The sequence below is a fragment of the Triticum aestivum genome, chromosome 5A (genome assembly GCF_018294505.1).
Source record: "Triticum aestivum cultivar Chinese Spring chromosome 5A, IWGSC CS RefSeq v2.1, whole genome shotgun sequence".
Classification (NCBI taxonomy): domain Eukaryota; kingdom Viridiplantae; phylum Streptophyta; class Magnoliopsida; order Poales; family Poaceae; genus Triticum; species Triticum aestivum.
This window is the reverse complement of record NC_057806.1, coordinates 31809111-31821688: the sequence shown is the minus strand read 5'-3', so window position 1 is coordinate 31821688 and position 12578 is coordinate 31809111. Positions and strand designations below refer to the sequence as shown.

General features: G+C 47.2%; 1 protein-coding gene across 1 annotated transcript; it reads right to left on the bottom strand.

Moving 5' to 3' along the window:
- Window positions 1-1544: 1544 nt before the first annotated feature.
- On the bottom strand, window positions 1545-6663 carry LOC123102120 (kinesin-like protein KIN-14R). Its single transcript, XM_044523401.1, has 14 exons — window positions 6258-6663; window positions 5863-6179; window positions 5575-5770; window positions 5160-5236; window positions 4963-5062; window positions 4739-4846; window positions 4476-4652; window positions 4108-4393; window positions 3870-4031; window positions 3555-3770; window positions 3430-3467; window positions 3180-3343; window positions 2960-3085; window positions 1545-2811 (listed from the first exon to the last, which is right to left on the bottom strand). The coding sequence occupies exons 1-14, from the start codon at window positions 6406-6408 to the stop codon at window positions 2017-2019; spliced, it is 2913 nt and encodes a 970-aa protein (XP_044379336.1). The 5' UTR covers window positions 6409-6663; the 3' UTR covers window positions 1545-2016.
- Window positions 6664-12578: the final 5915 nt, after the last annotated feature.

Below are 12578 nucleotides of genomic sequence, written 5' to 3'. Positions count from 1 at the left end.
CATTAAGTTTCTTTCTCGCCTTCACATGAGACGTCGCAGCTTGTTGCTGCTCACATCGTTGTCCCCAGCTTCAACGATGTCCTAGCTCGGCCTCATTGTGGCCAATGCTCATCGCTGTTGTTCCTCACGCCATCCCCACCTTTGGGCTAATGTTGCACGGAATTGACTGACGCGCTGAAAAAATTAGGGCGTCACAATTAGCAAAACCGATTTAACATACATAAAGTCTGTTATGTTGGTCAAACTGTCAATTAAGACTAGACATGTGCCTTTTTATAAAACAGGAAATGATGTAGTAGTAATCAAGACATTAACGCCCCGAGTGTCAGTTTTTGAAGGAAAGCTCGAGTATAAATTTTGCGAAACCACATACAAAAAATCAAATTTATCTCATTTCACATCTCTTTAAGACTCATAAACAACCTTACAATGTCACGTGTCGTTCTTCTATGTGAAGGGCTAGCCCTAGCCTGTCGATACGAAGAACCCATTACAGCGAGTGAGTGGACATCAATAATAATCGCAACAAAACCTAAGCAACATGCACACGGGTGGCAACGGATTGGTACGGATCGAATAGTGCTCTTACCACTACCGTTTTCATATTTTCAAAACAAATATGAATGTGAATACGGATGTTATTGGATACAAATGCGGATTGGATGTTACTTGAATATAGATACATATCGGATGTTACTCAATTCGAAACGGATACGAATAATAGCGATATATTAGTTAAAGGAAATAAGACAATAGCTATGTGATACAAAATAATCAACTTGCAAGGTATAAAAAGTCAATAAATACTACCGTAATGCATAATAATACCGAAGTTTAATCATACAAAAACTAAAATCTGACAACATATTAGGCTTTGTTGTTGGATAATTGGCATACTGGGGCTAGAATTACTTAATTTAGCGCACAAAATTTTATTCAGATACAAATGTATCCACTTCCATATTCATATTTGTGTCAGAATCCCGTGCTATGTTTGTGTCCAATTCGGTATTCATACTTGTGTGCAAAATTTATTCGTGTCAGTAAAATAAACTCGGATATCTTTCAATTCCATTTCCGTTTTAATTTGGATGCGGATGTTTTGGATTTGAATATGCATTTTCTCAGAGTATTTTTCATTGTCACTTTCCACCCTTACGCCCACCAAACACCTCTCAGACGAACAGATATGCCAAATGCAAACGCACCGAATCAGTACTTGTCATCTGCATCAGGAAATAAAATTGAGGCCTTGTCTGTTGATCCTCTCTCCAAAGAGATTGGAGAGGATTAGAGGGGAGTGAGAGGGATAATCTTGCGCCAAGGACACGCGCACATAAAAATCTAGGTTCTGAATTAGTCACCAACACCGCTTTGCTAACATAATGAGATTAAAGATATAAAGGTCTCTAAATCTCACCCCCTTCCTTTTTCTTCGACATGCACATCTTCCATCACGCAAATCAATGCATTTTATTTCCAAGATCATCATCTCCGCACTAAAAGGCAGCCATCTCATTCTGCTATGGCAACTTGAAAACGACTGCCATAATAACTGACCTCAAAATATAAGAGCTGAGTCCCCCGTTGTACACTGAACGCAAGAAAAGAACACAACTCACATGCTTAACTGAGGATGTATAAGACTTCTCAGTTCTCACACTCAAACCGGAAGCACTTGCAAACCTGATGAGAATCAGCAAATTTGTTTCGTGGGCAGATGATGACATTTCATCTGACAGCCAGATCCACCACTCGCCAAATCTCTATAACAAATACTCCCTCCGTCCCATAATATAAGGCCGTTTTTTGCACTATACTAGTATAAAAAACGTTCTTATATTATGGGACGAGGGAGTAACAAATAAAAGAAGAAGAAACCCAGAGCTGTTCTCTCACAATAGGCGAGAACTCAAACTCAAAACTATAAACATCTAACCTTCTTTTTTTCTACCAGATCTACAGATCTCTTTCTTCATCACCAGAGCTCAGCTGACTGACGCCTCTTCATCATCATCAGTGGTTCCAGCCTCTCTCCTTGTCCCTGTTGTGCACGCCCCCCCTGGGCGCACCGCCGCCGGGACCGCCACTCGCTGGCACGCGCCGCGCGGCCGCCCGGCGAGCGCTGTCGATGCCCTGTGCGGCGGCGGCAGCAGCGGCGCCGGCCCTCCTCCCCGCCTGCCCCGACTGTGGCGGCCTGATGACCACCTTCTTCTGCAGGCTGCGCCGCAGGATGCTGTTGATCCTCTTGCTCCTGCTGCCCTTGTCGTTGGACATAACGGGAGGCGAGCTCAATGGCGGCGAGGAGTACTCCTTGATCTTGTCAAGCGGTGACGCTGCTGCAGGCGCCGGCGTCTTGGCACCACCGGCTGCGGGGAGTGGCATCAGCGAGTTGCGGCGCGGCAGCGGGATGAGCGAGCTGCGGCGGGGCTGGTGCGCCCCTCCGTTGCAGAGCGAGACCCGCCTGGCCTTTGCGGCGTCTGGGTTGGCGTTCTCCTTCTCCTCCGCCAGAGACATGAGCTGGTTGAAGCTGTAGGTGTCGCTGTTGTTGCTGTCCGAGAACGTCTGCTTCGCCATCATCCCGAGGTCCTTTTTGGGTGCTGCTGATAGTGGCGGTCTCTCCATGGTGCTGTTGAGGTTCCTCTCTGACATGGGGCTTCTCATGTAGGTGTTGTTCTCTTCCTTGAGGCCTTGCTGCTGCTGCTGCTGCTGCTGCTGCTGCTTTCGCTCGACGTCTTGGGCGATCTTGTTGTCGACGTGCTGCCTCGCTATCTTCCTCTCGACCAGCAGCTGTGATTCCAACTCTTTGATCTGAAAAGAAAGATGATCAACGATGAACATGATGATTCTTCATGCATAGCAGTGACAAGGCAGCTTGTACTATTTCAGCCATGGTGGTTGCAATGCAACCTGCAGTTAAAATGGGATGCTGAAAGAAGTCGAAGGCGGCGCGAAGTACCTTATCTTGGAGATTCATGGTGAGCAGGTCCTTGGCCTTGTTCTTGGCTTCAAGGGATTGGATTGTTTCTTCCATGCTCTTGATCTGAGCATCTTTGCTCTTGCAGTCCTGTTTGGCTCTGCCAACCTAGCAGAACAACAAGAGCATGCATTCAGATTTTAGACATCCAGAGGTTAAAGTTGTATTAAAATATGGATTAGCAGGAAGGGCAGTAGAGTACCATAAGCTTATATCTTGATAGTTCTCCAACATCAACTTGTTTCCTTGCCTGTCCAAGCTCTATCCCCCTCACCCTGCTCGCAAAGTTAAGCGAGCAGAGAGTTTCGCCCACGTCATTTTCGTTGGGGCTAATTTGAACAAACATCAAAGTTTTGGAGTCTCCACCTGCAGTGCTTACACACATTATCACCAAAACTAAAGGATAGGTTCAAATCAAACCAGCATAAGGAGAAGAAAACAAAATTGCGTACTCAGTGAGTCTTGCAGCAAGTGCGTTAACTTTGAGTTCCTGCCAGTTTGACAAATAAATATGTTAGTGAGATCTTGTATATAAATCACCAGTGCAAACTATAACCAAGGTTTGAAAGTTTGAAACCTGAAGGGTATATGCTGGCTCTTAGTTGCAAGAGCAGATATGACATCTCCAAGTGCAGAAAGGGACTTGTTAATATTCTGTGCTTCTTTCAGTCGTTCGCCTTGAGCATCTGTCTTTGCCACACGCTCACTTCCGGCTAGGTCAATGAGCCACAGCTTACTGTTTGTGCGTTCTCCATTCATCAAGTTTTCTCCTTTGACCATCACGCAATGTATACTGAATGGAAAATTAGTTAGGACATGATTTTACAATCCACTACTTAGTGCAAGTGAATGGAAAACTGGTGAGCAGCGGTAAGAACATCAAGGTACTGACCAGTGCGATCGGCTGCTGTGCTCGTTAGCATTTGTGGAACCAACAACTCTGGCTTTGCTTCCAGTTTGCAGGACATCCCAGGCCTCATCCATGTTACTGACTCGTGCTTCAACCAGTCCTGGTACATGATGAACTCCTTCTGCAACTTGTCTCACTTCTAGCCTGTGCACAAGGTATCATGATGTACAGTATCTTCACACAATGTTGTATCTGATGATATAACTCACAAGTGACGTACCTTTTTGTTGTTGTGCTTGGTTGGGACCCTGTTAGGAGCAAATCATGAATTTGTTCGTTGTATACTTCCAAGGCACTAACAGTAATCTCGTATTGGAAGAGGTCATGTCTGTCCTTGACTACTCGGAAGAGCTCATCCAGAATTCTGTAGTTAACCCCTCGAGCACTTTCAGTTCCTTCCATTGTAAATGTTTTGCCAGTGCCGGTTTGCCCGTAAGCGAAGATACAAACATTGAATCCATCCAACACCGAAGTTGCAAATGGGGCAGTTTTCTCAAACACTTTCTCTGTATATAAGTTGAAGACGATAAACTGTTAAAAACATGAGGAACGATGCAAGGTGAGTAACTGCATCTACGAGTGAATTACCTTGGTCTTCTTCAGGGTTGAAGACTGAATCGAATTTGAAGACTTTCTTCGATGATACATGGCCTCTAACAATGAGCTCTCCATCTTTTGCAGAATCAAAGTCGATCGCCATTGACGCTCCTTCTGCTGTTTCTTCCGTGTTTAGTGGCCGACAGCGGCAAAATACTCTTATGTTACCTAAGCAATGTGCAAGTCACATTAAGTCCTACTGTCAATTTATCGCAGTAACAACGAATAAACTGATACCAGAATAACCAGCTTACCTTTGAGCTCTATAAGCTTGTTGTAAAGATCCTTGCGTTCCTTTGCTTCCTCACTGAACTTCTCTTTCAGGTCCTTAAATTCAGATTCCAAATTTGCATATTGGCTCACTGTTGAAATGAAAAAAAGAAACCATGTTTGTTTCCTTTAGTGGGAGGTAGATACAGAAAAGAAAACTGAAGAGTACACAACTAGTTCAGTTTGGTTAACCACTCTGCAAACATACCATATTGATGAATTGCTGTAGTCATCTGTGTAGCATCTGACAAACACCTTTTGTATTCCTCTGATTCTTTCAGTAAAATCTGGTGTTCTGTCTTTAACGCCTGCAGATCATCACAATAAAGTGTGTAAGTCCATTCACTCTGCCAAGCTTAAGAGTGTACTGTAAAAACAAACAAAAACTTGAGGTCAAATATACACCTTAAATTTCTCACTCAGGTCTTTCAGTAGTTGGCACCAACGAGTCTTCTCTTTCACTTGCCCTTCCACTGCAAATGCTGCATGAATAGCAAAAGTTTCACAAAAATGTTCCCAATCAGCAAGGGAAAGCCTAAACATGAAAGTTCTAGTTGTAACAATTATCAAGACTAACACCATTGTTTGATTACAGATGATACAACTGATAAAAGTCAGTTTGCTGCAACTACCATGGAACAACTGCTGTGGATTTGTTTTGATCATCACAGAAGAAAGAACTGATAAAATAAGTTTGCTGCAACTCTGTCGTTGATTTGTTTGTTTTAATCGCAGAAGAAGAAGATAGAACTGGTAAAATTCAGTCTGCTCCTACTGTCAGTGAACAAGTGCATCTGCAGTTGAGACAGGTTCTTCTTACCGAGAGAGCCGACGTGCATGGACTTGCGCATCAGCTCCATCTGCAGCTCGCGCAGGGACGTCTGCGCCTCGCGGCACTCCTTGGTCTTGAGCTCATTCTCCCTCATGAGATCCTCCAGCACCCTCCTGCACTCGCCTTTCTCCCTCAGGAGTGAGTCGTACTCCTGCCTCAGCTGGCCACAGCAGTCGCCATTGCCCTGCAACAAAATGCAGAGATTGATTTGTATACTAGCCACCACCAAGGACAACAACAAGAGGAGAATCCTGAGGCGAATCTTGAAGCCGTTACCTTGTCAATGTGCACGATCTGCGCCCCTCCACCCGGAACGGCCTCCGGCGCGGCAGCACCGTCGTCAGCGGCGGCTTCGGCGTCGGCGGTTTTGGCGGGGGGACGGGGCACCGCCGGAGAAGACGGGGCCGCGGAGAAGAGCTCGAGCGGCGCGATCCTGAGGCGGCCCACGGCGCCCCTCCGGGTGTAGTCGGGCGTGTGATGCATCTCCGCGTCCGCATCGTCGAGCGGGGCGGCCTCCGAGGAGCCGGTGCAGCTGGCGACGTCCGGCAGGGCCGCCGCCGCCGACGACGACCCCGAGGATCTGGAATAATCCCCTGAAGCCAGAGAGAGAAAAACAAGATAATTAATCCCCCGGAACCAGGCGACCTAGATCCGCTCGCGCAAGAACGTACCCTCGCTGACGGTGGCGCAGGGGATGAAGTCGCGGGCGTCGGACATCTTCACCGTCTTCCTGACCGCCGCCGCCGTGACCGCCTCCGTCCCCACCGACGGGGCGGACAGGGCCCCGCCGTCCTGGACGGCCTCGCTGCTCCCCTCCTCCATCGTCCGGATTCGAACTCGAGCGAAAGCGAAAGCGAGAGGGAAAGGAGGGGAGGAACGGATCGCGAGTTCGTCGGAGATGGGGGGAGGAGGGAGGGTTTTGAATCGAGGATTTGTGGGGGAGGGGAGGCGACCGTTGGGCGGGCCTTGCTTTCCTTCCTCTTTCGAATGTCCAGGCCGGGCTCGGGCTCGGCTGGGGTCCTTGTTAAATGGCGTCGCGTGCTGGCGGCGGGTGGTCGGACGGACGGAGGAGCCTCGGACGGGGACGAAAAGCGGAGGTTTGTCTGGCAATGGCTGTCGCCGGGGTTAATGGTGGAGTAAATCCTCACAATCTCCTTGAATTACCACCGTAAATGTGAGATCTTGCTGGGCTGCCAAAATAATTTTTGTGAGATTTTGCTGTGCTGCCAACAAAATTTATTAGATTTTGCCGTGCTGTCAACACAATTCATGAGATTTTGCTGGGTAGAGCCATGCAGTCCATGCTCTTGTAGCATCTTTACTTGAAAATTTGAACCCCCTAAATCTTTATCGGCAAGTCGGGCCCGCCCCCTGCGTCATCCTCTTTGGCGACACAGTGAAAACCCTAGATCGAGTGCGCCGCCAACCTCTTCTTCACATCGTCTCGCCGTCGCCGGAGGAGCGGACGACGGAGCTCGCACCGGCTCCAATGAAGGCGATGGTGGGGCCCTTCGTCCGTTTCATGAGTAATGGCGGCCTATGGATTGAACGGTGCCGACGCGGGTCGGCGTGGAGGGGTGGTGCGGGGTGTGGGTCAGGCGCTGGTGAGCAGTGTGCGGCTTGCGGCCGTGCGCGTCCATGCTAAGGTGTGTCTGTTATAGTTGTCGCTGAAATTAATAGGGAATAAACCCTAAGAGCCTCATTGAATTCTTGAATTTGATGAGTTGTCAACTTTTTAATGAGATTTTGTTGTGTTGTCAACTAAATTTTTGAGATGGGATTTTGCTGGGCATAGGCATGCTCTCCACGCTCTTGCATGAATCCAGGTTTTACTCGCAAAAAGTAATATGGGATTTAAGTCTACTTTTTAGGTGAGGTGAGACCATTTGCCGTCCGCGCTGCATTTTGTTCATTCTATTAGTGAACGCTCTGTCGTGTCGTTTTTAGTTGGATAATTAATTTTATTTTTCTCCCAAGAGTTATTATGGCAATTCATATTTCGTAGAGGCGTTCGAGCAAAAGCAGACCACCCCGCGGGCGCTATTGGGCCAGTCATGTAGGATGGCCCTTCCAATTTTGGGAACATTCTGTGAATACTTTTTTTACTACTGGGTCTTTCCATCCATTTTTTGTGAATAGTTTTAAAATTTATGAGTATATTTAAAAAAAATGAGAATATATTTTAAATTCATGAGCATTTACTTCGATCGGCAGCTACTGTCTGTAATAGCAAGCAGAGTCCCATTAAATTCATAAATGTGTTCTAAAATTGTTAACATTTCATTAAGTCGTAATTTTTTTCTTCATGTTATTGAATATGCAAATATTTCTTAAATATACGAACATTTTTAAAAATTCGTAACCATTTCTACAGATTTTTGAACAATATGAAAACCCATGAACATTTTTTACAATTCATGAATATATTTATCATCTCCATGGTTTTTGTAATTTACGAAGATTGTATAATTCATTTGTAAAAAACATGAATATAATTGTAAATTCAAAATACTCTTTAATATTTTTGAAAACATAAAAATGATTTAATAGAAAACCTAACAAAACTATAAAGAAAATCAGCTGAAAAACCAGGCAGAAAATAAATCTCCAATGCAATAAGCACATAGCGCTACATGAGCCACCGCCCTACGTGTTTGCTCGCAATCCTAATTACTTTAAAAAATAAAACTATCTAATGGAACAACTATTTAAAGGAATGGATCGCAAGTTCGTCGGAGGAGGAGAGAGATGGGGGGGGGGGGAGTTTTGAGTTGGAGATCCATTGGGCGTTTCTTTGCTTCCTCTTTCGAATTTGAAACCCATGCCAGGTCGGGCTATCTGTCACATCCCTAGCTTCTGGCAATGCACTAGGCTAGCTTCATGAGTGTCATCATGTTTAAGTTTCAAATGAATTTGAAATGGAGGTTGTTTAAACCCTAGCATCAAATGAATTCACTAGGTTTAACTAAAATATTCTCAGTGAATCCAAATGGATTTAAAAAATGTTCATCATTTCTGGAAAATGCTAGAAGCAGTAACCAGAGGTGTTGCACATTTTTCCATGACATCTTTGGGCCCTGAATTAAATCATATAGTATTTGCATTTGGGCATATAAATGTTGTTAAATATTTTAAATGCTCAAATAATCATAAACTAAAATATTTCCTGTTGATTATATTCCAAACAGTGGCATTGAGAAGTTTCATAATATTTGGATCTGTTTAAGTATTTTCTAATAAAGCCCTAAAGACTAGAGAAAATAGAAAACAGAAACAATTAATAAGAGAGAGAGAGAGAGTTTTTACCTCGCACTCACCTGGGCCTCACCTGTTTTGGCCCAGCCCACCACCTGGCGCTGCCGGTCGTCGTCTAGCTCCCGCCAGTCGGACGCCGCGCGCGTGGTCGCCGCGCGCCGGCACGCGCCCGAGCCACCTCCTGCTTTCGCTGAAGCTGGAGGCTGGCTGGACGCGCCACGCAACCGCCCCAACCCCTCTGGCCTATCCACTCCTTCTCTCCCCTCCTCCGCTCTCTCCCCGCAGTGCACCCGAGCGCCACCGTCGCCGTCGCTCACCGTAGCCATAGCTATCGCCTCTCCCTCACCTCCTGGAGCTGCCCACGAGCTCCGCCTCGTCCCCCTCTTCCTCCTCACCAAGACAGAAGGCGCCAGAAGCCTTGGATGCCTCCAGCTCTGCCGTTCCCCTCCTCGGCCACCAAGGATCGCCGCTGTCGATTTGCCGCCGTTCTGCCTCCCCGAGCTCGCTGAGACCGTCTCCGACCCCGCTGTGAGCTCCGCCATCTTCTCCCCTGCTCCCCGCGCTCGTACGCACCCTCTAGCCGCCTTCTCTACCGGAGCCGAGCCAAGCCGCTCCGCCGCACGAGCTCGACGCCGGCATCACTCCGGTGACCTTTTGGTCACCGCTGGTGCCTAAAGCACTCCTCGCACTCCGTAGCGCCTCGCTAGTGCCTCTGTTCGCCCGCTAGCACGTCGCAGCAGCAAACGACCGACGCCCGAGCTCCGGTCGCCGCCCAGCTCGTCGCCGCCGCCGTTGCACGCCATCCCAGCACACACCGCGGCCACCATTTGATGCGCCGCATCGCAGGCTTTCGAATGCGCCTAGCCTCGCGTCCAGCCGACGCCGCAGTTGGCCGGACGGGCATCGCCGCCGCGCTCCGGTTATCGCCGGAGTTAATCCGGTGACGTGGTAGATTAATTAGTGCTAATGACGCAATTAGTTAACCCTCCTAGCTCACTAACACCTGAGCCCCACGTCCTACATAACCCCAGTTTTATTTTTGCTTAGGATTAACTAAACTAGAGCGGCCCCACGCGTCAGCTTTGACCAAGCTGACGTGGCCGTCGACTGGCCCCACACGTCAGTGACTCTAGCTAGCACCGTGACACTGACCAATGGGACCCACTGATCTGGTTTGACCCGGGGCAGCCCTGTTGACCTACTGAGGTCAGCATGACCTAATGCTGACCTAGTAAACATTTTTTGGAATTAAAATAAATCAGAAATGATTTATAAATTTCAGAAAATGTACTAAACTTCTAAAATTCATATAAATTCAACCGTAACTCAGAATGAAATAATTTATATATGAAAAATGATTAGAAAAATCTAATCTATGCATCTGCACTGGTTCCATGCATGTTTAAGCAACTTAAACCTGCTGGTTATGTCAAAACATGATAATGCACTTTATAAAGTCATAGTTTGAATTTGAACTTGAACCTTGGGTTCAAACTAACTCAAATCCATCTGATTATAGTTGCATTAGCCCAACACAATCATTTTGCCATGTCATGATCATGCATCATATTATGCATTGCATTGATTGTGTTTCCTTCTGTGTTGCCGGTATTTGTCCCCTCTCGATAGACGTGATACTAACGATGAGATCGATGACACTGATGAAGAGCTATACTATCTTCAGAAGTGCCAGGCAAGAAAAAACCCCTTGTTCATTCTGATACAATCCCACTCTCTCGCTCCTTCTCTCTTTTACTGCATTAGGACAACATCGATTCAACTATTACATGCTGCGGTAGCTGAACCCCTTTTCCTCTGCATGACCTGTCATTGCCACAGTAAATAGATGAAACCCACTAGCATGAGTAGGAGTTGTTTGGGCCCTAATGTGCCTACTCATTCATGCTTGTTTGTCATGCCTGCTACTGCTTAGAGTTGAGTCGGGTCTGATTCATCGGGAATGAATTGGAATGGTGATGAACATGTCCTACTGTGTGTGAGCTAAGTGTGTGAACACGATTTGGTAAAGGTAGCGGTGAGAGGCCATGTAGGAGTACATGGTGGGTTGTCTCATTGAAGCCGTCCTCAGGAACTGAGTTCTGTGTTTGTGATCCATGAACAGCTACTACCACACATTAGGATCCTTAATTGACTCTCTCGACTTATTACCCGCCTTGATCTCTGTCCAGGAGTTGCAACTAGTTTTTGGTGTTTGTAGGATATGTGTTGGAGGCCGTGCGTAGTGCTGACCCTAGGGGTGGGCTATGATGCGGTAGATACACCGTGGCACGGTGTACCGGGCGCCCGTTTGGTGTCTCGGGAACCCTGCACACATCGTTTGGGGTTGTGAGCGAAACTCCGGCCGGATCTCCTCGCGGATGGAACCCGAATAGGTGATAAACCTGGACTAGAGACTTGTGTGATTAGTCAGGTCGTGGCCGAGGCCAGGCTTCCGCTTGAAGGTTGCCGAGATACACGACGTGTACATGGTGGTAAGTGGCAAGAGCGTGTGTGAAGAAGTATACCCCTGCAGGGTTATAAATGATCTATTCGAATAGCCGTGTCCGCGGTAAAGGACTTCTGGGTTGCCTATACAGTTCATAGACAAGTGAAAGTGGATACTCTAAAATGCGCAAGATAAGCGTGAGTGCTATGAATGGCGTTCTCGTAGGGAGACGGGAGCGGATCCATAGTGGTGTATTGATTGATGAATATGTGGACTCGTGTGCGCCACCTCAAAAGAGTTACTTGTAGTCGTAGTTCAGGATAGCCACCGAGTCAAAGCTGGCTTGCTGCAGTTAAACTCCACCACCCCCTTTATTGATACTGATGCATATGTAGATAGTTCTAATGTAAGTCTTGCTGGGTACATTAGTACTCATGTTTGCCTATTTTATGTTTTGCAGAGAGACATCAGTCTCGCTAGTAGTTCCGTGTGGACTTTGATGTTTAGCTTGATACCTCAGCTACGATCTTGTGCCCTCGGCAGGATCTGGTAGATAGTCAGGCTTCTCATCCTTTTTCATTTGTAGATGTCTGTACTCAGACATGTTAAGCTTCCACATGTGCTTGTTGCTTGTATGCTCTATATGTTGGGGTCATGAGACCCATGTTTGTAATGCTTGGCTCCTCGGAGCCTAATGAATAAATACTTTGAGTCGTAGAGTCTTGTTGTGATTGTTAGGGAATGTAGTAATTTCAAAAAATTTCCTACGCACACGCAAGATCATGGTGATGCATAGCAACGAGAGGGGAGAGTGTGATCTACGTACCCTTGTAGACCGACAGCGGAAGCGTTAGCACAACGCGGTTGATGTAGTCGTACGTCTTCACGGCCCAACCGATCAAGCACCGAAACTACGGCACCTCCGAGTTCTAGCACACGTTCAGCTCGATGACGATCCCCGGACTCCGATCCAGCAAAGTGTCGGGGAAGAGTTCCGTCAGCATGACGGCATGGTGACGATCTTGATGTACTACCGTGGCAGGGCTTCGCCTAAGCACCGCTACAATATTATCGAGGATTATGGTGGAAGGGGGCACTGCACACGGCTAAGAATATGATCACGTGGATCAACTTGTGTGTCTAGGGGTGCCCCCTGCCCCCGTACATAAAGGATCAAGGGGGGGGGGGTGCGGCCGGCCAGGAGGAGGGCGCTCCAGGAGGAGTCCTACTCCTACCGGGAGTAGGATCCCCCCTTTCCTAGTTGGAATAGGATTCGGGAAGGGGGAAAGAG